This window comes from Mus caroli, chromosome 12, assembly GCF_900094665.2.
Source record: "Mus caroli chromosome 12, CAROLI_EIJ_v1.1, whole genome shotgun sequence".
NCBI lineage: Eukaryota > Metazoa > Chordata > Mammalia > Rodentia > Muridae > Mus > Mus caroli.
The window spans coordinates 80,433,760-80,460,578 of record NC_034581.1 but is presented as its reverse complement, the minus strand read 5'-3'; the positions used below and the strand labels follow the sequence as shown (position 1 = coordinate 80,460,578).

The following is a 26,819-nucleotide window of genomic DNA, read 5'->3' as shown; positions in this document are numbered from 1 at the left end:
AAGAAGAAAAGAAAAAAGGAGAAAGGAGAAAGGAGGAAGAGGAGGAGGAGGAGAAGGAGAAGGAGAAGAAGAAGAAGAAGAAGAAGAAGAAGAAGAAGAAGAAGAAGAAGAAGAAGAAGAAGAAGAAGAAGAAAGAATTCATGTTAGTGTTTAACTCTGACTCACATTCTCCGGCCTAGGGAACAGTTCTTCTCATGTGGGCGGGTCTTCCCACTTCAATTTTTGTAACCAAGATAATCCCCCATAGGGCACGCCCAGAGGCCCTTCTCACAGGCGACTGTGGATTCTTTCAAGCTGACAATTAACAGGATCCATCACAGATATGCAGGGCTGCAGGGTGCTACTGGATGGGGAAGACAGGACAGTCTCCATCCATAGGGGAGCTCTCGGGCTAGAGAAATCACCAATGACTTCAGAATAAGTCAGAGGCTGCTTCTCTTCATGAACAGCTGCACTTCTCATAGATGTGGGAAGGAACAACTGGAGGAAAATGACATTGGGAGGGGGGTCTGAAGGATGTTCTGCAGACTAGGAGCTGGGAATACATCCAAGGACACAGGAAAGGCTAGGGTTTGAACACTCCTTGAAGCCTTCCTTTAAAAGGATGGGTGAAGTTTGGCTATGTAAGGATTGGGTGAGGGTGGGGGGCACTTCCAGGGAGAGGAGCAGAAAGGGTCAGTTGGCCAGAGAAGATGCCTATGGAGTTTGGTTGGGACAACTAAATGTATGGTTAGAAATGGCTAGCTCAGGAAACAGAAGGAATGGAAGAGGTGGTGTGGTTGCCACCACCTGTTCCAAGGCTGACAAGTATGTCCATTCTGTGTGTCCATTTGTCAATCAGGGTGAATGCTCTTGGCTGTGGACAACAGTGACTTCAGCCCTAGGGGGTTTCTTGTGGCAGACTTAAGGTTGGTCTGGCTGTTTGCTTTTGCCCTTGAAGAGATGGGGGTTCTGATCTCAACTGGATTACTTCCTGCATGGGCTCTTCTTGCTTGTGGTCATGGGGGTTTCTAAAACTCCAGGTAATTTGTCCATGCTTAAGAGAAAAAGAGGCCAACAGCCTTCCTCTTCCAGCTGTTACGTTTCTAAAGAATCAAGTGTCGTTGCCAGAGCTCGTCCTACTCTCTGCCAACCTCTCTAGTTCTGACTGGCCATTAGTCAAGTCACATGACTGCCCCAGCCTTCAAGGATGGCCCAGAAAATAAGTATCCCTGGAATGGGAGAAGTCAAAGAAGACAGAGTTGAAAACGACATGGTTCAGTCTTAAAACCTACAAGAAGATTCTGCCCAGTAGCTGCCTTTGTGAGTCCCTGGTGTCTTTAGAGACCTGTTGAAGTCAAGGGTCTATGGCCACAGGATGAGAAGGGGCTGCCAAATGATTTCTGTGGATGACAGGATTGGAGGGGCTTGCTAGGCCCACCCAGCTTACCTGGGAGTCATGGCTGTAACTAAATGCATTTAAACCTGGGATTCAATGGACTAAGAGCTACCTCCCATGATGGCCTCTTACAATGGCAGAAGTGCCTTAATGGGAGACAGGAAGACACATATGAGACTTCTTTTATCAGCATGCTCCCTTTTTGTTGATTTCCTATATATGTTTTCTTCATAGCAACCTGGAGGAGAACTGCTGTGTACGCCCCCTCTATATTGACTTCCGGCAGGATCTAGGCTGGAAATGGGTCCATGAACCTAAGGGTTACTATGCCAACTTCTGCTCAGGCCCTTGCCCATACCTCCGCAGCGCAGATACAACCCACAGCACGGTATGAGCTAGGCGCATGCTCTTTGGATACTGGGGCTCCCCTGGCCGGACTACTTGCCAGTGTGAGTGAATGAAGGATTGAATGTTGAATGAATGGTAATCTTGGATGAGAAAAATCCCTGTAACAACGTTCTGATCTTGGCAGGCTGGTCCAGTGCTACTCAGCTGCACTCTGCAATTTAAATCCCTACCACGGGGGCTAGCACATGGGTAAAACGTATGCTTAGTGTGTGCAATGCTCTGGATTCAGTCTCTAGCAAACACACTTACCTGAACACGCACAGTCATGTGCACACACATGCAGAGTTCCCACCGTAGTTTCAAGCATCCTTTTTATTTGTCTAAAGCTTCTGTACTATGAAAGTTATTCAGCTGTCACATGTCACTCTGTGTCACAGATGTATGCACCTGGTTGGTGAGATGTGGGGCCCAGAGAAGTTTCTATCTCCGTTAAGACAGCAAAACACATGGAGGAAAGAATAGCGATAGAAAGGGCGGAGGGTCCGCAGCCTGCCTTCCTGGGGTTCTTGGGGGGTGGGGAATGCTGAGTAGGGCGGTAGGCTGTGAGCCAGTTCCAGTCAGCACATCACTGCTATATCCCGTCTGGGGCATACACGTTCTTACAATTACTAAATGTGCCAAGGCAGTGCTGAGTGTGAACATTACCCACCAATGTGGAAACTTAGAGACAGGAAGACCTTTTGGAGGAGTTTCTATCAATTGCAAATCAACTGCCCCTTCAGGTGCTTCAGTTAGGAACATAATGCAGTCAGTCCATGGGTTATGCCTTCTGCCAGACTGGATGACTACAGCTCATCTCTTATCCAAACAGTTCCCACAATCCCTTTTAAACAGATCTCCGTAGCCACTCTGCCTGCTTAGGGTAGCCCCCCACAACTTGCATGGTTTCTGGGTCATAGGCTCAAGGCTTGGCTTTTTCCTGCTAAATGTGTGACTCCACCCCACAGGTGCTTGGACTATACAACACCCTGAACCCAGAGGCGTCTGCCTCGCCTTGCTGCGTACCCCAGGACCTGGAGCCCCTGACCATCTTGTACTATGTGGGCAGAACCCCCAAGGTGGAGCAGTTGTCCAACATGGTGGTGAAGTCGTGTAAGTGCAGCTGAGGCCAGCCTGCCACAGAGGAGGGAAAACTGCCACCACAGACTGCTGCTCCTTGGAAAACCAAAGCGACAGACCTCACCCTTAGAGGCCTGGAGCCCAGAAGCCCTGGCTCCCGGTGAAAGGCCGAGAGGGAGGCTTCCTTCTGGAACATTTCTTTCTGCTAGCTTTGAGAATCACTGTGGTAAAGAAAGTGTGGGTTGGTTAGGGGAAGGCACACTGTTGAGAACATGGAATTTCTGTGGTGCAGGCAGAGGTGGTGGGGTAGAGAACGGATAGCGAGTGGACATTGTGAGTGGCAATGGGCCTTGGGCTACCCTACAAAAGATGAAGGGTAGAGTGGTCAGTCAGGTGAAGGCCAGACTGGGAGGCATTTCAGATCTGAGGTCAGCTTTGCTCACTGCAGTACATCTGCTCTAGGGAATTGGGATGTCGTTAGAGGCGGCCAAGCATTTTTCTTCAGTTTACCAAGCCAAAGTCCCCTGGAATCATATCATGCACTGCCTGGAACTAAGGACAATCCGTTCTTTCTGCAAACTGTCTTTTCACCTCCATCAGCATCATGAGTCATCACAGATCATGTAATTAGTTTCTGGGCCAGCAACTAGCTATCTCAGGTCCGGTCCCTTAGAGATGCTGGGCTCAAAAGGCAGAGGTCAGAATTGGTTCTCTCATGTAGTCCCTGGGGGCCCCTCCTTCTGCCTTCCTTCTTGGCTGCATTTCTCCTTGGATATTTGGCTAGACACCTTCCGGGTCAGGGTGCACTCTCCGGATTCTGAGTCCACATAGCCTGGGGCGCCATTTCCCTCCTACCCTAGACCCCGTGCTCCTGGGGTGTTCCTGGAAGCAGGTGCTACATGCCAAGTATCCGGGGAGCCTCCCATGTCTGACATGATGACTTGGCCCCAGATGCACAGACTGAAGTATAAAGATAAATACAAATATTACTCTCAGAATCTTTGTATAAATAAATATTTTTGGGGAATCATGGATGACTTCATCTCCTGGAAGGTTCTTCTAAAACAGTAAAGACCTCACTTTAAGGTGCATGTTGGACTCCAGAGATATTCCTTCCACGGCACACTGGCATCTACTCACCAGAGATAGCTGGAATTCAGGCAGAGCCTCTCTCCATCATTGTTTGGGATGAGTACACTGAGCTGGCTCACTGAGAAAACTGCACCATTGTCCGGGCACACTTCCCTCCTGCAGGGTGTATAATTCTCAAACACAGAGGCAATGGCTTAGCTGTGTGAACATTTATATGGATCTTGTGGCTGGGAAGAGATGGTTCAGTGGGTTAAGTGTCTGTGAGTTTAGCTCCCTGGCACCCATATGAAATGGAGGCACAGCAGTGCCCATGTGGTATCTCAGTCCTGGAGAGGGGGGAAGTGGAGGAGACGGGTGAATCTTGGAGGCTCTCTGGCCAGTCAGTCTAGCTCAGGTCACAAGTTCCAGGTCCAATGAGAGATCCTGCCTCAAGAAATAAGAGGGAGAAGGAGGCACCTTTAGCCTCCATGTGTGTTTTCATGGGGAGGTGTGTTGCTCGCTCACACACACACACACACACACACACACACACACACACACACACACACAGAGAGACAGACAGAACAGTTATCCAATCTCTGGACAACTGTAAAGTGCACAGGCTTGCATGTAGACATCTGCCACTGAAGTTTCAATTGAAACCACCCATTTTGGAAATCTCACCTCTGCCTCCAAATCACGTTGAGCAATAAAGAAGCCACCTGTGGCAAATGACCCCAAATGAGGCAAATTCTATTATTGGAGCCAGATGGTGGGCCTCTCTAGAGGCAAGAGATCCAGGGCAATGTGGACTTCCACTGTGGCTCAGCATTCATCTTTGGTAGCATCTTCTGGGAACCATTGGAGCAAGGAATCCTAGGGTCTTAGCAAGCTCTTGAAAGCCATCAGCCTCCAGCAAATCCACGGAGGTACCGGTACTGCTCTCTGACCGAAGCTCAAGTCTGTGGGTTGAGGGATGTATGTGCACACACCTCTGTGTGAGTGTGTGCATGTGAGTGTGTGTTCTTACTTCAAGACTGAACTCCTGAGCTTGGTCACCAAGACTGCCTCTGTTCTCTGTCCATGGCCAACCAATTTATCCAGTGGGCCATGTCCCTGGATTGAAATCCTGGCTGTGGAAGTGCTCTGGTATATGTGTGTGTACACGTGTATTCACACGCATGTGTGGTGGAGGGAGCAACATGCTGGCATATCAGCTGTAGGTTGGCTGCGGCCATCTACACCTGGCCCAAGTATTACAGTCTATTAATTGTGACCATTATCCTCAAAGATAAGTAGGCCTGAGGATTAGTTCTTGTGTCCACTAGAAATGTACTATCTGGGCTTAAAAAATGGCTCAGAGCAGAGGACTGGCTGCTCTTGGGGACCAGGATTTGATTCCCAACACTCTCCCATCTGTAGCTCATGCTCCAGAGAATTTGATGTCCTCTTCCCTCTTCTGGCTTCCACGGGCACCAGGCACACACATGTCACACAGAGTTACATGCAGACAACACACACACAAAAGAAATCTAAAACAAACAGAAATAACATTTAATTTTAGGCCACAACCCTAGAGGCATGCTTTCCACTGGGGCAGGGCCCAGGCTGCCTGCATAAATTACCTTTGGGGAAACAGTGCATTGCATCAGACACCGGTCCTTTCTAGCATCAATAGGATGTGGGAAATAATATTTCTGTCCCTTTTGGCCTGCCTCCTAGAGTCCTGCTACAAAGTTTGAACCAAGGCAGCTTAGATGTGCTTCTCAATGACCACATGGCAATTTCAAATGTTTTCATGCCAGACACGACTCATGCCAAGAGGCAGGTATGAACATACGGGAAGGTCTGGTACCTGGCTCTCCCTTCCCAGGGGTGCTCACAAGTGCTCGCGCCATGTCTTCAGAAGCACACACTTGTTTCGAGGTGAGCAGTAAGACTGGAAATGACACCTCTCTAGGAGGAGGAAGGCTAGGATGGTCTATTTGGTTTACAGCCAAGCCCAGAACCAGAAAGAATGCCTTGGAAGCATTATGTATGGCAAGGCAATCTGGCTTTGGCCCTTGGAGGCAGGAAGGATGGAGCGTGAGGATTCATTCTGACTGGGTGCCTAGGGCTAGTCCAAGCAACATAGCTGTTCTGAAAGTTCTCTTCCTAAGTTCATGGCCTCTATTCCTTTTTTTTTTTTTTTTTTTGAGATTTGTGTGTGAAATCCTAGAACCTTTTCTCCAACTCTATAAATCAGAAGGGGGCTTTGCAGGAATCAGAATCTGTCTCCTATCCAACTCAAACCAGTGGGCAGTTAAGATGGTCCCAGGGCTACATGGGACACCTTTCTCCTGCTCTTGAGAGTCCTCATTGTCTACTGTGCCTGAATCCAATCCATGCACTAAAAAGACAGCAAAGTCCCCCTTTCTGTCCTCATCTTCCTCCGTCTTCTCTTCTTCAGTTTATTGAGACAAATTCTCAGAGATTGTCTTCCAGGCTGGTTCTGAACTTACTACATAGCATAGCCCAGCCTGGTGTTTAGCTCATGGCAATTCCCCTGCCTTCCTCATGCTGGGATGACAGGCATGGGCCACCATACAGGCCCCATCTGTGTGCAGCATTCACCCAGAGGAACTGTATGGAGAGGCTGGGGGACCTGGGCACATTCACACCACCCCTGTCCCTGCCCCTGAGGAATACAATGACTAGGTCTGCTGGAGGACACTTAGGGAGTGGGGAAGCATAGCAGTTCCACGTGTGGGAGTTGGTTGCTTTGGGAACTAGCCTGGCCCCAGTATCTGTTTAAAGCTTTTTGATAGCTCCTATTCTAAAATGAAAACTGAAAAACTGTCCAACAACGAAATATCAAACAAGATGAAAAGTTGGTTCATTTGAGCCCTGGGAAAGGATATTGACTGGCGGAAAATTAGTGAATAGAAAAAAAAAAAACAGGAAAGAAAAGTTGAATTACTTTATTAATCTTAGAAGTCAGTAATTCCAAATGGCGCCTGGACCATGGCAGCCGCCTACTTGCCTCCCACTCTGGGGAGCCGGTGCTGTTGGCTCCCCGCCCCCCATACTCTCGGGGAAAGGGAGAGCAAGTTTGGTGGTTGATGTTGGGATCTGAAGCTTGTACAAAATAAAATAAACTTAATATTTCAATCTGGAAAAGCAGCAAAAGCCAGATGCAAACAGCCAAAGAGCCTCTTTTATACCATCTGTGAGCAGCAGGAGGAGAGACAGAGGGACCTAGCAGGGTAGGGGGAGGGCAGGGAAAGGCACACTCTGAAAGGGGTTCTGCTGGGGACACGCATCAGGTGACAGTCCCCACTGCCAAGTCTCATCCAAACCCACAGGGTCTGTTCCCTGTTGTCCTGGTAAAAGTCTGGGCTGGCTGATGGCAAGCATCTACTGTCACTTCTGCTTAAAGGCCTTGGGGACTCAGAGGCAGCAAAAAAATACTATGGACCCCTCACAGCACCGTGGAGGCTTAGCCTCCATCAAGCTCCCAGGAGCGCACAGCAGGTTCTTCTTCCCTTGGAGTCTCTGGTTCATCTGTCAGTGTGAGCAGGGTCTGGAAAAGAGCGTCAAGCAGTTAGTGACTAGAGGGCAACTCTCTGACAACTAACAAGGGCTGTCCCTAACCAAGGAAGCTCACCCAGAGCACAAACTAATTTTAACTTCTGCTCCAATCCATCCTAAAACATCTGTGTCCTGTTGCTGCTGCTTTATGGGTGACTTTAGTTCCTTTTGCTGGGGATTAAAAACCATTTACTCTTGTTTACTTGACTACTCTGTAAAGAGACTGGGTCTTACGGAGCTGCCCAGGCTGACCCTGATATCCAAGGCTCAAGTCATCAGGCTGCTGCAGTCTCCTGAGCAGCTGGCAGCACAGACAAAGCTGCCATGCCCAGAAGCAGCAGCCCCTCATTATGCCCAGTGGTGCCCTTCGGTAGTCCCAGGTACACGGGAAGCTGAGGCAGGAAGATTGCGTCAGCCTATGCATTCAAAGGCAGCCTTGGCAACAACAGTTAAGACTCCTCCATCCAAAATAAACAAGCTTTAACATTCACACTCCCTCTTCTTGTTTATTGAAGTTGAAGAGACTAAAAGTGTCCATCTTTTCAGGGTCAGTGTCAGCATTTTTAAACTGTGAGGTAAAAAAGTCCCATATGTGCCTTTGAGATCTGACCCGTCCCCACTGCATGCTCCTGGTGCCTGCTCCTCACTTTCCAGCTTTGGGAAAGTACTCGCTAAGGAGCCAGCAGGACACTCCCAGGCCTTGCCCAGTTGCCCTGCTCTGAATCTATCCTTTCCTCAACTGCTTACAATTTAAAATAGGTTTAAGGAAAAGTTGTTTTTTAAAAATTACTGATTATGTTTGTGGGGGAGGTGTATGAGCACAAGCCCAGCTTCCCCTGGATGCACAGCAGTTCCACCGGTGGGAGTTGGCTGCTTTGGGAACTAGCCTGGCCCCAGCATCTGCTTAAAGGTTCCTGATAGCTCCTATTCCAAAAACGGGACATCAGACTCCCCTAGAGCTGGGGTTCTATGGTGGTAAGCTGCCCGAGATGAGTGGTGGGAAACTTGAGGTTGATCCCTGGCACTGAAAAATGAATGAATGAATGAATGAGTGAGTGAACGACAAGATTGGCAGAAAGGTCTTTATGATTATCTTCCTCTTGTTTGCTTGATTCTCAAGGCATGTAGAATGTGGTTTTCATTCCTCTCAAGTGTGTGTGCTTTCCTGTGTGAATGTGTGTTCAGATGCTCATGGTGAAGGTCAATGTCAGGTGACTTCCTCCTTGGCTCTTGCTTTTGAGACAAGAGTCCTGTTCTCTCTTGAAGCCCAGCATCTGCATCATCATCATCTCAAAAGGATCCGTTTCCCACGTTTTCTTTCCTTAATTCCACTTATAGATCTGTTAGGCCCTCACGGCTGGCCGTCCATCTCCCCACCCCATGTTCTGCACTCCACATAATTTCTTTAAACACACCTCTGGGTCTAATGTGCCATTCGGCCATCCTACCTCAGTCATCTTTTCGAACAGAATGTGGAAGTTTGTGTGCCACAGTTCTGATCTATGGCTTATAACTCATTTCTTATTCCCTCCAATTTCCCTGGCCATGCAAGCGTTCATTTTGCATCATGTGACTTTAGTATCAGTCTTTGCAGATCTAGAACTGGCTGTTTTGTCCACTTTTGCTTATGGGACTGTTCTAGTATTTTAAACTATGACATCACATTTCTTAGAGTTTCACCTATGGAAATTACTGAGAACTGCAGCAGCACAAACCCAGATTTTCTTAAGCTTGCCTCTCTATTTGCATGTTTATGGCCACAGAGAAGGGCACTCTTCTTGCCCCCGAGATTTGCCACGTGAGTGAGTGCTATGCGGTCTCTCCAGACAGAGAGCACTGCTACGGCAGGAGCAGGCTTGGGTTCTTACCCTCCAGGAGGTACAGAGCCTGGACAGCAGCTCTGGGAAACAAGCCCATGTGCTTCTGTTTCTGGTCTAGGTCTGGACTCCCCCATGGACTGCTGCGACTTCTGGAACAACCCACCATGCACCTTCCCCTACACTCTTGGAAGTACAGAGGCCATGTCTTGTACACTCTCATTCCATCCTGAGCACTTGTGTCAATTAAATGTTTTCACGGGAGTTGCTTGGTGGATAGCTTACTGTTGGGAAATATGGAAGACAATCAATAGCAGGTGTAAGAAACCGCCGACTAATGCTGCAAAGTAGGTTTGTGCAACAGCCAGACACTGGGGTGCTAAGTGCCAATCCATACATCTAGACTCGGGCTCCCACGGGCAGCTCAGCAGCTGTCTCAAGGGGAAAGACACCCATTTCCTAGGAGCTCACACAACTCACAGGCTTTAGGTGCTCAGGAAAGGCAGGATTATCACTTCTGGGCCATGAGGCAAGGCCAAAACCTCAACCAGAAACTTAAAATTGAATGAGTTTCTAATTTTTATTATTATTATTATTATTATTATTTGCTTTGTATTCAGGACAGGGTTTCTCTGTGTAGCTCTGGCTGCCCTATAACTTATTCTATAGATCAGACTGGCCTTGAACTTAAGAGATCCACCTGCCTTTGCCTCTCAAGTGTAGGATTAAAAGTGTGCGCCACCACAGCCTGACAGATTTGTTATTTTTAGTCTCTCAAGGTTTGATAACGTTTGAAGCAAGGAAAATGTTGTTTGTTTGTTTGTTTTTAAGACAGGGCTTTTCTATTATGTAGCCCTGCCTATACTGCAGCTCACAGAGATCTACCTGCCTCTGGTCCCAAGTGCTAGGATTAAAGGCTTGGTACACCATGCCTAGCTAAAAAATATATTAAGTATCCCATGCTGGATTTGAACTTGTCCTCAGCCCAAGCTGAGGATGACCTTACATTCCTGTGCTTCCCAAGCGATGGGATTACAGGCATAAACCACCACCATGCTCATGTTATTGGGTGTTGGGTTTTAAATTTTGTTTTGCATTTATTCATATAAATAAAAAGATCTTTATCTCTTAGGTCAGTCCCTAAAGCCTTTCCAACTGGTCGGTGCTGCCTGGTAGTGTCCTCTGGCATCTTTCTAGTTTGATGAGAAGGGAAATGGCCTAATCCCCTTATTTATAGCCTGAGTGACACTGGCAGAAAGGCACAGCTGGGGCGAGGGCCACGCTCTGCCCCTCACCTTGCCGGGCACTGTTCCAGCCCTTAGGAATGAACAACACAGGCACACAAGAACATCAGATCCATTTCACAAAACCTTTCCCTGGGTGACACAGCTGCGAGGGGTTGATCAGAGCTAAGTCAGCACAGGGTAATGGGAAGGCAGTTGTGCGGCATGGGTTACCAGGACCAGCGCTGGCTGGGAGCTGGCTTTAACTTCAAACCCTCCCAGAACCCTTTTAATTGTGAATGAGCAATGAAAGTGCTTGGTCTAAGCCATAGATGTCAACACCAACAAGAGCTCCAAGATGTTCGACTTCAAATGTGTGAATAGTTTTTAGTATAAGGCTATTTTAAGGAACTATTGTTATTGTTTTTATACAATAAGCCTTTTTACTTGAGATGAAGTTTTTGCCCAGGCTGGCCTTGAACTCGTGATTCTGTTCTAACATTCCCTTGTCAGTATTACAGATGTGCACCACTTCACCAGGCTAACTCTTTTTCTAGGAAAAATGCACATCATTTTTGAAAACATATTTGATTTTTACTAACCTGTTTTTCTTATTATAGTTTTCTTATTGTGGTTCCTTTTTCTTAATAGAACCACCAGGTAAATCTACCAATAAAATATCATGAAACAGAAATGTGTCTCTGGATGACTTTCCAATGTGGCTAGGTGGAACAGTTCTTCCTGTCCCTGCACGTAGACAGTAATATCCAGAGGGAAGGCCACTTTACATGTGTGACAGTGATATCCAGAGGGAAGTCTATTTTACATATGGGGCACCCCTTTTTTTTAGCATAAGGATATTTAATATCTACCCTTTTATGAAAATTTAAAAATTGCATAGCTGATCTAAATTAAACTTCTTGGGTTCTAATTCTGTGATGTCAGTTTTGAAGCACAATCTACCTAAGTATATCTGATTATTTCTGTCCATCTATACAAATTTAGATTTGTGGCTGGGTGTGGTGGTGCACGCCTTTAATTTCAGGACTTGGGAGCCAGAGGCTGGTGGAGCCTAGTGAGTTTCAGGCTAGCCAGGGTTGCACAATGAAACCCTATCTCAACAAAAAAATTGTAGAATAACCACCGTAAGAATAATTATCTTATAAAGAGTTCTGACTCTCTTCCAGCCATTCTGTGGTGGCAAGGGACAAGCAGAACTGGCCTTCAATCTGACTGAAACATTTCTTCACATTTACTTTTGTGCATGTTCATATCATGGTCATGTGGAGGTCAGGGGACAGCCTGAGGGAGCAGCTCCTTCCTTCTACCCTGAGCTCAGGTAACAGCAGACCCTGGCAATCTTCTCTTTCTATTCCATTGTCTCTACTGGGGCTGGGGAGCAGTTGATGGTTGTGACCCTGAGTGTTCTCTTACTGTTAGGCCAGCACTCCCTGGAGAGCAAACACAAGCTCCAGCTTTGTGTTGGTGGCTGATTCACACCACAACTGAATTCAAATAACCACTAAGATGCTACTGACTGGTCCTCACGAACCTGAATGTGACCTGCTAATTGATTCAGTGACCCACTGCTGCTAGGTCATGACTCACAGTTTAAAAGTCTCTGTGAACTGGGGCATGGAGATCCACGCCTGTAATCCTAAGACTAGGGAGGCTAAGATGGGAGAATCACCCTGAACTCTACGCCAGCCTGGTACACGCGGTGAGTTTCAGGTGTGTCTTAACTATAATACTCTGTCTCAAACAACAAGACAACCAAACAAGCCAAAATACAAAACAAAAAAGACAAACCACTGTTCTTATGAGAGAGTTTAGAGGAAGCTGAGAGAAGTGGTGTATTCTATTCCAGAAGCAGCTGGGGGAGATGGCATGTGCCAAGGAGGCTCAGTTCCCAAGCATCAGAAGGGCAGAACTCACGTTCCGAGCTTCTCTGAAGACCTAGCCTCCAGCGACCCCAGGCCGTCATCCTAGCAGCTTCAATGTGCACTGCACGTACAAACTCAGAGAAACCACAGTCTCTGTGCTTACGTTCTTCCTCTGTAACGTGGAAGTAACTTGACAAATGTCAGCGGCTACTACATGACACTGTTCTGAATATTCGAAAGGGTTCTGTGGAACATGAGTCACAAGGAAATAATCTAAACACAAATCTATCCCCAGACAATTTAAAAAAGGCACCTGTGTCAGCATATTAGTTCACAGTCCCTATATCATGCATTTCTGGAGTCTAAAATACTCAGATGTCTATAGGGGCCACCAGCTGGGCTCTCCCAGGGCTCCTCCTTAGCCCTGGTCACTGTGCTGTTCTTTCTCACACTCTTTCCTTGGAAGTTTATCCATCCACAGCTTTAACCTCTGTAAGGATGACGCCAAAAGATGCTGCAGGCTATGCCTGTCCCATCATTCACAGGTTGATGCTGCCAGTGGCATACCTCATAGCCCATTAGCACAGCTGATTTCAGAAGCATGGTAAGGGACTAAGGGACATCACAGTCATCAGAAGGGTGCCTGGAAGCAACCCCTCACCCACATTCCTGTAAGCAACCTCTATTAAACTCCTTGGGTCCCCCTCAAAAAAGGACCTGAAAGTAGAGGGGACACAATTTGATAAGGGAAAAGTGGAGGCACAAGGAGGTGTAAGAGCACAGTGGGGAGTGGCTATGACCAAAATAGTGTGCTCATAAAAGAAGCCACAGGAAAGCCAGTAGTATGCACATAGGGCCCCTAGAAGATGATGAGCATTGGTGAAGACAGAGAAATGACTCTTGGGTATTGCTGGCAGAATGCAAAATAGAATTCTCTCTATGAACACTAGCACCAGTCTTAATGGTTCTCAAAAACCTTAAAAATAGAATTATGAGCCGGGTGGTGGTGGCACACGCCTTTAATCCCAGCATTGGGGAGGCAGAGGCAGGCAGATTTCTGAGTTTGAGGCCAGCCTGGTCTACAGAGTGAGTTCCAGGACAGCCAGGACTACACAGAGAAACCCTGTCTCAAAAAAAAAAAAAAAAAAAAAAGAATTACAATATCCAGTTAATTCTACTCAATGTGTATATGCAAAAGAAACACAGAGATTGAATAGATAATTGCATGGCTACGCTCACAACAACACTAAACACAACAGCCAGAAGGTGGTAGCAATTCTAGTGTTCGCTGCTGGATGAACGGACAAGACAAACAGGCCGTGCTCACACGATGGAGTAGTAGTCAGCCTGAAACAGGAAGGACACTCTGATACACGTTACAACCCAGATGAACCCTAAGAACATTATGCTAACTGAAATAACCCAGTCACAAAGGTCACAGAACGCATGCTGCCACTTATGTAAGGCTTCTCATTAGTAAAACCCACAGGGACGGGAAGCAGAATGGGAGGTGTGGTGCACAGGGCTTCACTGCATAGGGACAGGGGGGCAGTGTTGCAAGATGAAAAGCCTCCACATGGACGGTGGTGCCAGCTCCTGACACGAATGTGCTTGACCCCACTGTACGGTGTATTGAACACAGGAAGAGTGGCATATTTATTTGTCTCCAGGCATAACATGAAGTGCTTACTGCTTGTATTATCTTGCTTAAAACCTATACTTGCAAAATAGACTTTAAAAAGTCTGAAGTGGAACACAGGGGACTTCACTGTTTTGTGTGTTCCATGGTCCTTATTTGTTTATGGTTTTGACCCCTTTGGGAGATGTCCCACCTCCTCCCCTGATGATTTTCTGACCAGACTGGAAATAGTAGTTCTATCCTCCCTGGGTCAGTGGTGAGGTGGCCCACTTGACCCAAGTCCACATCCCCTTGACCACAGCAACTGCTTCAGGAGGAGGCTATGATGTGTGAGCCAGGCCCTCAGTGCTGCCCTGAGAGATGCCCCTCTTCTATAGAAAGAACATAACTCCTGTTCTTTTTGGTCCCCAGGCTGGAGTTGCTCACACCACACAGCCCCATGATGTTTCCACACAGAGAAAGCACCAGAGTAGAGACTAGGGAGGTCAGCCTGGCTGACGGAGGGAAGGAAACAGAGGAGGAGAAAATGCATGAGGCCGAGAGGACAGAGACAGAGGACCCCAAGACCCTTAGCTCTAGGAACCCGTGATCATCTGGATGTGAAACACACCCACATGTTTGAACCCTTGATCCCTAGCTGGTGGTGTTGTTATGGAAGGTTCTGGAACCATTTGGAAGTGGGGCATTGCTGAGGACGTGGGTCACATGGTGAAGGGTGGGGTGGCATTTTATAAGCTGGTCCTGCTTCTGTCCCATGCCACACTCTTGCCCGCATGAGCCCCACCCCCTCACCTTCCCCAGCATGCAGGACTGTGCCCTCTTAGCCACAAGCTACACTCTCACCCTCATGAGCCCCACCACACTTTCCCCAGCATGCAGGACTGTGCTCTCTCAGCCACAAGCCAAAACAAACCTTTGTTCCTTTGCACTGCTCCTGCCAGGTAATGGACTGTAGCAATGAGAAAAATGACAGATATAGGCAGTATAAGAACTCAACATTAGCGGGAGGCGCCATCAGTGCCCTCTTCTGAATTCTATTGACACCAGGCATGTGTGTGGTACACATACACAAAGGCAAAATGCTCAAGGACATAATAAAAACATCTAAAAATTGAAAATGTGTGGATGAATTTACAGTTTTGTGTGTAATATATTTTGAACTCATATTCAACAACATGAACTCATAAACAATCTAAGTTTAAAAGCTGTTACAGTAACTACAATCTCATTTCTTCCAATGCTTCTCCTTGTTTGTACATGAGGTACGTGTGTGGGAAGTATCATGTATGTATGCAGGCATGTTCCAATGTGGATATCAGAAGAGGGCATTGTGCCCTACTGCTGTTCATTTGTACTTTTTTTGAGGCAGGTTTCTCATTGAACCTATGTGTGCCGGTTAGGCTGGGATCTTCCTGTCTCTGCCTACCAATGGTGGAGTTATAGGCGTGTGTGGTCATGCTTGGTTTGTATGTTGGTGTCTTAGGGTTTTACTGCTGTGAACAGACACCTGACCAAGGCAAGTCTTATAAAGGACAGCATTTAATTGGGGCTGGCTTACAGGCATGGTGCAGGAGGAGCTGAGAGTTCTACATCTTCATCTGAAAGTTACTAATGGAAAACTGACTTCCAGCTAGCTATGATGAAGGTCTTAAAGTCCACACCCACAGTAACACACAGAGTGCAACAGGGCCACACCCTCTAATAAGTGCCACTCTCTGGGCCAAGCATCTACAGTGGGTACTAAGGGTTCAAACTCAAGTCCTCTTGCTTTCACAGCAAGTGTTCTTATTCTTGGCCCCAGGCCTTTTCTTAAGAAAGAAAAGAGAGAAAGGAAGAAAGAAAAAAAGAAAGAAAAGAAAGAAGGAAAAAAAAGAAGAGAAAAGAAAAGAAAGGAAGGAAGAGAGAGGGGGGTTAGGAAAGGAAGAAAGGAAAGAAAGGGAAGGGAAGGGAAAGGAAAGGAAAGAAGGAAAAGAGGAAGGAAGAAAGGTATTTAAAATATATATATATATATACATACATATACATATATATGTGTGTGTACATATATATATATATATATTATATATATATGCATTAGTACAAACTAACAGTCAAACTAAAATGAAGCAGGGCCTGAGACGGCTTAGTGGGTAGAGGAGCTTGCCAAAGCCAACTCTGATGACCTGAGTTCCATCTTTGGATTCTATATGATGGAAGGAGAAAACTGACTCCCACAAATTGCACAGGAATGTGTGTGTGTGTATACACAAAATAAATAAATGTGATTTAAAGTCAACTGAACAAAGGAGACCCACCATTTAAGCGTCTCTCTCTCCCAGGCTTTGCACTTCCATCTCACAGGTGGGCATCGGCCAGGCTCTAACCCTGGGCCCCACACCCACCCACCCACACACCCCTTTTTCAGGAGCATGACCTGCACTGTGCTTTGCTTTCTGCTATTCTTCATTTTCTATTTAACAACGCATCACAGAAATTATTCCTTATCCACAGAAACATCGACATCAAGAGCACTCCTTAGGGAATCCATATATAAATAGGCAATCTCCAGATCCGGTCTGGTAAGGTCACAGGAGCTCACTCTTTGGTTCTACAGTTCTTTGCAAGTTAAAGTAACATGGCTCCTAGCCCCAGTCTGTCATTTTGTCATCCTGCAACCAGAAGATAACAGGAAACAGCCTCTTCCTCCCTGACAACCAAGGTCACCCAGGAGAGCCCACAGCCAGCCACAGCTTAACAGAGAAGACGCTGATTCTCAGGATGCTCTGAAAGAGAAGGGCATGATGGCCTGTCCCCATATTAGTGTCCCTCAAGATCATTAAAAAAAAAGTTTAACCTTGGTTGGGAACAGTGACTACTCTGCCAAATGGAAAAAGACATGCGATGAAGGATTCATTGCTAACTACACACATGTATTGGTCCGCCTTACATTGCGTAGTTGAGCTCCATTTGCTGGGACTCCATAGAGAGAAACGCACCAAAAAAACTTCACCACTGCTGCTGATTTGTGTTTGCTAGCTCAACTACCGAACTGAATGCTGGTGTATCTGTGAAGTGTTTGCCAGTGGACCGAGCTGCCACTGCTGACCTGTGAACTGAACTGCTCATTTCCTGACAACCGAGATGGGATTTGTAGCTATGCAGGTTCACTTCCCTGTATCCTTTCTGGTCCACTACCTCTGGTGCATGGTGGGCTAGAAGGGAGGTTCAAGGGTTTAAGGACTATCATTACAAGTAGGTTTTGAAAAAAACTAAAGTTACAAGTGGGTTCACTTTGCTCAAGGCTCTGAGATCGAGGTGCTGGTAAGTTTGGCCTCTCCACTCCACGTGCTCCGCTCTGCTCACTGGGTCTCTTCTAAGTGAGCACATGTGGTTGGGGTTTCCTCTTCTAGGGGTCAGAAGGGAAGAGGGTCTGGTGGGACATCTTCCTTTTCACTTAATCACGCAGCTCTTTACAGTTATGCCTCCAAGGGCAGCCACTGAGGATCTTGGGGAAGGGTGAGCTTCTACAGCTAAGATTCAGAAAGGCCCAACCTGACCAAGTGCACACAGACAGACAGACAGTTTGGGGAGAGGTCCACATGGAGGTTTGCCAGCACCCACAAGAGTAAGAGCTTGGAAGCTGAGCTCAGAGTCCCTGGCTGCCAGCTTGACCGCACCTGCGTGAGAAACCTTAACCAAAGATGGCCACTGCATCAGGAAGCCCCAGCCCCAGAAACCATGCGGTAAGAAAGGCTTGTAAAGCCCTAAGTTTGGGGATAACATTTGTTACACAATACCTACCAACAAAGGAAAACTTGTGTAACTGAGTATTTATGCGGAGAATAGTGTGGCTGGAGAGTTCTCTGTGAAGTAGGGCGCAAATACCTCCGCCTTGCAAACTTTACTACAAATAAAACCAGCAACCTATGTGTGTGTGTGTGTGTGTGTGTGTGTTTGCCCTTTGAGGATTAAGACTGTCTGAGGTGTCACTTGATAATAAAAAGCAAAAGCAGAAAGCTAGCAGATGTACGCATTCCTTCGTACTATCTCATCTGGCCTCCACAGCAGCCCTTTGAAAAAGACATGGCAGCTGTTTTAATTCAGGTGCACAGCAAAGTATCTAGCATATAACAGATAAATAAAAATATTTCTAAGTCACAGTGTTTTTTTTTTAAAGACCTATTTATTTATTATATGTAAGTAAACTGTAGCTGTCTTCAGACACCCCAGAAGAGGGCATCACATCTCATTACATGTGGTTGCTGGGATTTGAACTCAGGACCTTCAGAAGAGCAATCAGTGCTCTTAACCATTGAGCCATCTCTCCAGCCCAGTTAGTGTTTCTAACGTCCTATGCCAAACTTAGTCCAGAAAGGCCAGCTGTTTGTGTAGACAACAGGGCTAATATGTGGCAAACAAAGGGGCAGAATACAATTTCTACTCAACTGTCTCACATGTTTTCTATTTGCATTTTTCTTCCTTAAAATTATGATTAAATTTTTTTTTTTTTGTTTTTTGAGACAGGGTTTTTATGTGTAGCCCAGGATGGCGTTGGAATCAGAAATCCTCCTGCCTCTGCCTCCCGAGTGCTGGAATTAAAGGCGTGCCCACCACGCCCAGCTCAGACCTTAGATTATTAGTATCCCCTACATATCTGGTACATTCTCACGGAAAATTCTGGGTAAAATAAATAGTGCAGCCTTAGAATCTCAGTGATGAAGATAGGATTACAAAAGTGAATGGCATTTGTGCTTCCTCTTAGGAGGGTGGAGATGGCCCTCGTCATCTCATGCTCACTTACTAAGCACCCACTACACTCACAGGACGATGTGTGTAATGGATGAATGACATAATCAGAGGAAGCTTGAGGCTGGTGGAAGAGCTGGGTGAGAGCTGGGTTTCTAGAAAGAGAAGCCTCTGTGCAGAGCATCAGGCAAGTAGTCCACAATGGCTGGAAAGAGGGGGTGTGCTGGGCCAGCGGTGAGCAGCAGCAGTAACCTAGCACAGGCTTGTATCCACTTACTCCGGCAGGGCCTTCTGCCTGCTAGGCCAATGCTCGACCATGCATCTATATGGCAAACTGCAGGTTTGGATACAGTGATTCGCTCACTGTGTAGCCCAGGCTGGTTTTGAATTTCTGAATGCTGGGAACACCATCATGCAGGCTCCACAACTTTGTACTGGGTTTGTTGTTAGTTTTGTTTTGAGACAGGGTCTTACTATATTGCCCTGGCTGGCCTAGAATTCTCTGTATGTGTAGATCAGGACAGCCTGAACTCAGACCTGCCAGCCTCTGACTCCCAAGCACTAGGATCAAAGAAATGAGCCACCATATCCTGACCAAGAAATGACTCATTTGTTTGTACTATTAATAATTTATTATCTTATTAATTAGTTAATTTAGGTGTCAGGGGTGTGGAGGTCGAAAGCCAAGGTATCAAGTCAGCTCTCTCCTTCTACCACATGGGTCCAGAGACTGAAGACAGCCTGCACGCTTGGAGACAGGCATCTTTATGTGCTGGGCCAGGCCACCTCCTTTTTCATTTCCACATTTCAGGGTCTCACAGGGCTCGAGAGGTGCTTCCTTGATTAAGAGCACTTGTTGCTCTGGCAGAGAACCCACATGGCAGCTCATAATATCTCTAGTTGCAGGGGATTGGATTCATCCCTAGGATCTCCCCAGATACTAGACATGAATGTGGGCCATATACATACGTGCAGGCAAAATAGTCACAACATGTAAACAAATCTAATCAAATTTTAAACGGGATCTTCTCAGACTGGCCTGGAATTAAGCCACATAGCCCTGAACTCAAAGCAACCCTAGTGGGGAAACAATTGTTCTTAAAAGACCTTTAAAATGTACGTGCATGTAAATTTATTCACATATATGTAAGATCATGTGAGTGCTCCTATGCTTGGAGACCAGAGGTCAGGCTCAGTGTCCTCCTCAGTCAGCAGTTTACCTCGGTTTTCCTTTTGTCTTAAAGCGCACACCTTTAATCCCAGCACTCGGGAGGCAGAGGCAGGCAGATTTCTGAGTTCGAGGCCAGCCTGGTCTACAAAGTGAGTGCCAGGACAGCCAGGGCTACACAGAGAAAAAAAAAGGGTTATCATTTTAATTTGTGTGTGTGTGTGCGCGCGCGCGCGCGCGCGCACACACACACACACGTACCCCTGGAGGGCAGAGACATGGGATCTCCCTGGAGCTAGAGTTAAATGTGGCTATCAGTGGTGCTGGGAACAGGCTTGGCTGACTGGCCTCTGAGCTCTATGAATCTGTCTCTGAGTCATTGTACCTGGTTTTTTTTCCTGGCTCTGGAGACTGGAACTCAAGTCCTCATGTTTATATGGCCGGCACGTACTGATTGACCCAGTGCTCCAGCCCTCAGGAAATCATTTTATGCTGGGCATAGTGAAGGGGCACACGTCTTTAATACCAGCACTTGGGAAGCAGTGAATTTCTTTGAGTTTGAGGCCAGTTAGGGTGAGATCCTGTCTCAAAATAGACAACTACTACTAAATAAAGTTATTTTAAGAACACAGAAGAGACTGTGGGTGATAAGATCAATATGGAAAAACACTAGGTGAAAAAAAAAAACAGGACACATCCCAGTTAGGGCATGAGATAGGAATGAAACTGTATGCGACACATGAGAGGGATTTAAAGGACAAATCTAACAACCGAGAACCAACTGGATGGGTACATGGAAGGGAAGGGGCGAAAGAGACTCAGTCACTGGCTTTGTCTCTGAGGAAGATGGCTAGGGAGGGTCTAAGAGAGTCACAAGTTCCCTGTGGGGTGGGTCATGCTTGGGAAGCCTGTGCAGTTAACAGGATGGGTGTCCCAATGTGTTTAGGATATGTGGACCTACACAGAAGAGTGGGCTGAGGGCACTGCGCTGCCCAGGACATGCCCAGTGAGAACAAGGCCTCCCAAACTCTGATGTCTATGCTGACCTGTGATGCCAAGTGTATCAGCTGTGACTAGACGTCTCCATTTGAAACTGTAGTACACGGAGTCAGCTAAAAATGAGGGAGGGGATTCATGGAGAATGAGAAGTCAGCCCTGAAAGAGGATCTCTGTAAGAAGAGACTAGAAGGAGCAGACAGATGAGGGTGTGTGTTTCACATTATCAAACTCAAAACTCAATACCACTGAAGACACTTAAACATGTCTTAATAGCTACCAACGGCAGGGTGCACACACACACACACACACACACACACACACACACACACACACACACACGGGAAATTTGACAAGAAGGGGGGATGGGTATGGGGGAGGAAGAACTGTGAATATGACCAAAATACATTATATACATGTATAAAATTATCAAATAAAAAAATAGCCATTTCTTAAGGCAAAAGGACCTTTGCCTGTCTCTATTTCCCCCTCATAAATTTCCCATGCAGGTCCTCAGCCAGTTGCTCCTTAATTTCTTGTTCAACATATTTTTCAGCAGAAATTTAAATAAGTAACATGAATACTAATTTAGGGTGAATCTACAACTATTCTTTATCTTATAAAATGGTAATTTAAGTTTTTCTTATATGCACTTCTTGTAAGTTAGGGACCTTTGGATTTAGTCATTATATTATTTCCTATGTGTGCCAAATTTTGGGGTGAGCATGTGAGTACTGGGCACTGACTTCACTGGAGCTCTGGGGTAGGCATAATTAATCCCCACAATTAACAGAGCCACATATCCCTAAACCACATGAGAACAATAAACCTGACAGGTGGAGAAAGAGCAGAAGTCTCAGATCCCAGAACTTTTGTTGTTGTTGTTTTGTTTTTTGAGACAGAGTCTGAACACTACAGCTCTGGGCTGGCATATACATACTGTGTAGACCAGATTGACCTCCAAGTCTGAAATTCACCTGCTTCTGTTTCCTGAGCACTGAGATTAAAAGTGCGGCCACCATACCTGGCACTTGCCCCTAATTCTACCTATAATCTGTGTTGGTTTTTAACACTGCTTGCCATGTAGGAAACTTATTTTTCTATTCGTTTTTTTCCTTGATGAGATATGGAAGTCAGAGAGTTAAACTGGATACAGCAAGCGCTTCACCCGAGGACTGTAGACTGGAGAAATGTAACCCTACCTTTCAAAATGTCAGGAGATTATCCAGCATTGTAGGGGTCAAACAGATCTGAGACCCTGCTTTAAAGTCTCTTGGAGGATAGGCTCTTCAGAGCCTTTAGTACGAGCTTTCAGAACTGGCTCCTGAAGGCAGCATTCCTCAGACCAGCTGGAGGTGCAAGCCTGTATAGTTTGAATACACTTTGGAAACATGGTCCCAATTTTACCAGCTAAGAGAGGGTGGGTGACCTGCCCAAGCTCACACAAATGGCAAGCTGAGGTGAGAAGCACTCTTCCCCTTCGAAACCCCTGTCTTCTTTTCAGCACACCACACTCTGGCATGCACCTCGAGTTCTGTGCTAAACCTGTGGAGAGCAGAGCCACATACAGACCCTCAGACACTGGGAGATTCTCTCTTCTGGTAGCAATGACAAAGATCAATGGGGTGATCTCTCTGGGAGCCCTTCAGCTGTCTAGGCTGGGTGGGAGTCAACAGGGAGGGAGGTGGGTGCGGGAGGAGCTCCCGGGATGCTTAGAAGAAAAGTGGATTTATGAGACGCTAAGTCCTGGAGCAGATGTGAAACCGAATACTTCACAGCCCATTCCTGCCCTGCTCTTTCAGGCAGGGAAATGAAAGCGGGGTTAACCTAGTCTTCCTTCATTCGGCACACCAGGTTTTGCTGCTTTCAAGACTCCCATGACCAGGGCACAGGCCTTTTCCTGTTCCTCCCTCCTCCCTACAGAACTAAGGGAGAACCGGCACTGATCAGAGAGGCTGTCTGCCCTTTCCTCCACCTGACAACTTCAGAGTGCGGACACGTGGCAGGCTCCAGACCTCCTCCACAGGGACACAGCGTGTTCCTGCCCTGGGCTACGAGAAAGCTTGTAAATATGATTTAGAGTCCTGAGCGCTCATCTGTGGATAGGGAGAAATCAGAATTAGTTTAATGGCAAGTGCCCTCTTGGAGAGGCCACAAGCAGAGAAAGCATTAGACGAATGGTTAGAGATTCTGTCTTCGTAAGACTCAAGGTTTGTGAAAGAGTGACAGACGAGTTAAGGAAAACTAACATCCTGGCCAGGTGCTGACACTACCAGTAGAGCAGAAACATACAGAGCACATGTGTGTAAGCAAGCATTCATGTATGTGTGTGTATTTTCTCCATCTATCACAGCTGCATGTGCCTCGGAACTCATGTGTTAGAACAGATGCTCACTGATAGGAACCAAGCTGACAGAAGCTCATGGCTTCTTTGGTTAACGTGGAAATGCAGAGTTCCCTAAAGACATGGGTTTAAGGTCAGAATCCCTGGGGGAGTCAGCAGCAGGCCACCACTTTTTCAGACCAGGCATGATTGCAGAGGGTTAGCCAAGAAAATGTCTGGTGCTCCACAGAAGAAAAGTACCAGGAACACCCTGGCCAGCACTGGGTCCCTCCAGGTATCTCTAAGGGTCATTCTTCAAAGACCAAAGCACTTGTTCAGCCACACTGTCTCTGTGACCAGGCAGCGGGCTGTGTGGAGGGAGGGCTGGCTGGGAGCAGCAGGGGAGGATTAGCGAGGGCAGGGAACAAGTGCGGGCCAGCCAGCCCCATTCTCAGCTGCTCCCTCACGGATTTGGAGCATGAGGTGAAGCTTAAGGCCCTGAAACTGTAGTCAAGGTCCCCTGAGCTCTGGGTGGACTAAAGCCATACAAGTCCCCTGAAGCCTGTCACCTTTCCAAACAGGGACATGCAAGTGAGGCCAGGCAGGCCTAGTAACAGCTGCCATGTACCACACAGTAGATTGCTTGGCAATGGGGAACCACTGTGGGCATCACCGGCCCCAAGCCCTTCCTGTAACATCTCACCGCACACCTAAAATAAAGTGGACAAATACTGCTGGATAAACCAGCATTGTGTTTCACGAACAGGACACTAAATAGGTATTTTCAAACCTTTACATTTCTATTGGAAATTGTTTTTTAGATTTATTTTTTAAGGGCTGGAGAGATGACTCAGTGGTTAGCACTGACTGCTCTTCCAGAGGTCATGAGTTCAATTCCCAGCAACCACATGGTGGCTCACAACCATCTGTAATAAGATCTGACGCCCTCTTCTGGTATGCAGGCATATAAAAAAAGATAGGCTTATAAAAATTAAAGATACAATTTTATTTCTTTTAATTATGTATAAATGTGCCGGTGCCCAAGTTGGCCAGAGGCATCAGATCCCCAAGGAGCCAGAGTTACAGATTCTCTAACGGAGGCGTTTGAAACTGTCCTCTGGAAGAGCAGGACATGCTCGTGACCTCTAAGCCATAGCCCCAGCTCGAAAGACGCTTTTGTTATAGAGGGGGGGGGTGGGGGTGGTAAGGGGAGGAAGAAGTAATAATTTTACTGCTGACACCAAAGCCTTTTGTTCTGTTTTAAAAGAATGTAGGTCAGGCGGGCCTGGAATTTACTATGAAGCTCAGGTTGGTCTCAAACTCATGGCAATCCTCCTGTCTTATACTCCCAAGTGCTGGGATGATAGGTGTGAGTCACACCCAGTTTGCTCTCTTCTTAATTTTTAAAATGTTAAATTTTGATAGATGTCACCGTCTCATCTTCTTTGCATTTTGTTTTGTTTGTTTCAGGACAGGCCTCTCTCAGGTTGTCCAAGATGACTTCAACCTCAAAGCAGTGAAGGATGACCTCCAATTCCCTGTTTCTCTGCTGGAGTTTACAGGTATATGCTACCATTTCTGGATATATGTCACATCTGAATAAAATCTATCCACTTAAGATTGTGTACTTTAAGAATTTTTATTACACAAAGTTGTGTGACTACCACACAAAAATGGAATCTCAGGAAGTTTTCATTATTCCAGAAAGTCACCACCATTCTCCCTCCACCAACCAGCCCAGGGCAACCACTAGTATTTTTAGTCTCTGTGGAATTATCTGTTCTGCATGTTTTATTTGAGTTAGTGTCTATGTAGACCAGGGTATCCTCTTGCTGGAGCTCTCAAGCGTTAAGATAATGGGCAAGTGTCACCACATTCAGCCTGTACATTTTACATCACTAGAGTCGTGACACATGGCTTTACTCCATGCTTTCATAGTTATGTGTGTACTATCTTTCATGCTTTACCACCTGGTAGACATCAGTTTGCTTTCACATATTTCTTCTTCTGAGTAACGCTACCATACATCCACGCACTCAAATAAACTATCACTTATGGGGTGGCTGGGTTAATTGGTAACTACATATTTAACTCTGGGGGACTGCTAACTCTTTCCAAAGCAGCAACACCACTTTACAGTCTCATCAGCAGTGTGTAAAGATCCCAATTTCTCTCTGTCTTCACCCACACTTGTTATTACCTAGCTCTGATTATAGCCACCCTCCTGGGGATGAAGTGGCTTTGGTCTGCATTCTCCTAACGACACATCTCTTCTAGGTGGTTATTGGCCACTTGCACATGTTCTTTAGAGGGATGTCTTTGAAACCCTCAGTTCACTTCTAAAATTGCCTGTCCTTTTATTATTGAGTTGTGTTGAATTTCAGCCTCACCACTGTTTGCATGGCTTGGACTCCCCCCACCCCCATTTTTCTCAGATACAAAAGCGAGGTAGTAAACACCCACTTTTCTGTAGCATTCCCATGTAACACAGCGTCTGTACTCACTGTGGAAACTTTAACGGATTACACAGAGCATACAACTTACCATGCTGACCATCTAAATCATAGTTCAGCCTGATAAGCATCCCAGCCGCATTTTGTGAGACTAACCTGTGCTCACTATACACTAACTCTCCACTCTCTTCTTCTCTAGTCCTCGGGGGCCACAGTCTACACTTGTTTATGCAACGGGAGCTAGCCTAACTGCTGTGTAGTGGGCAGAGTCACTTCCCGAGAGCAGTAGGGAGGTCTTCTCACATATACCAGCCATCTGGAGTCTTTCTTTGGGAGAAATGTCTGTCCAAGTTCTCTGTCCATTTTTAAACTGGGTTGATCTACCCTGAAGATGAATATGCTTATGTTTATTAGATAGAGGAGAAAACTGAGGTTCAAAGAAGTTAATGGACGGGCTAAATTGCCACCTGGCTGGCCTAACTTCAGAATCGTGCCATTTCTATCTTGTATTTTGAATTCTTTGAGAATGTAGACACAGTTCCTGACAGTGTCGGCAATAATGATAACAATGCCTCATGGGGCTGAATTTAAGGAAAAGGGAAAAAGGTAAAGGCCAGGAGAGCGCTGGTTCTGTCCTGAGTCCACTACAACAGAAATACAAAGTGCATTGCTCTATTTTTGCTTGCTGCTACATTTGACTTGATACTAAACACTAGTCACAGCCCTGACGCAAAGAGCAGCCTCCAGCATATGTCGTATATAATCTGAAAAGTCATACAAAGTTCAAAATTTATTATTATTATTATTATTACTACTACTACTACTACTGTTTTTGTTTTGTTGAGACAGGGTTTCTCTGAAGCCTTGGCTACCCTGGAACTCACTCTGTAGACCAGGCTGGCCTCAAACTCAGAAATCTGCCTGCCTCTGCCTCCCAAGTGCTGGGATTAAAGCCATGTACTACCACTGCCTGGCATAAAGTTCAAAAATTTAAAAAAGTGTGTGTGTATATACATATGTACATATATTTACATATATATGTATACATACATGTATGTACATACGCACACACACACACACACACACACACTCCTTTCATGTTCAGA

General features: G+C 46.3%; 2 protein-coding genes across 17 annotated transcripts in view; one reads left to right on the top strand and one right to left on the bottom strand.

Annotated features, from left to right (window-relative positions):
• Tgfb3 (transforming growth factor beta 3) overlaps positions 1-3,934 on the top strand; it is a 21,704-nt gene extending 17,770 nt beyond the window's left edge. The window contains exons 6-7 of the mRNA XM_021178965.1: positions 1,613-1,766; positions 2,734-3,934. Coding sequence (XP_021034624.1) covers positions 1,613-1,766; positions 2,734-2,892 — 313 coding nt within the window. The 3' untranslated portion in view covers positions 2,893-3,934. The remainder of the gene's footprint in view (positions 1-1,612; positions 1,767-2,733) is intronic.
• A 2,926-nt stretch (positions 3,935-6,860) lies between these two features.
• The window catches only part of Ttll5 (tubulin tyrosine ligase like 5), a 225,771-nt gene continuing 205,812 nt past the window's right edge, over positions 6,861-26,819 (bottom strand). For 15 of the 16 annotated variants that reach the window (XM_029484763.1, XM_021178935.2, XM_021178942.2 and 12 more), the window contains one exon: positions 6,861-7,478. Coding sequence is in view for 2 of the 16 variants with exons in the window: in XM_021178942.2 (XP_021034601.1) it covers positions 7,456-7,478 (23 nt within the window). In the remaining 14 variants the exon portion in view is untranslated. Of the gene's footprint in view, positions 7,479-14,961; positions 14,998-26,819 lie in introns of all 16 variants that reach the window. The other variant, XM_029484762.1, reaches the window with a different exon arrangement.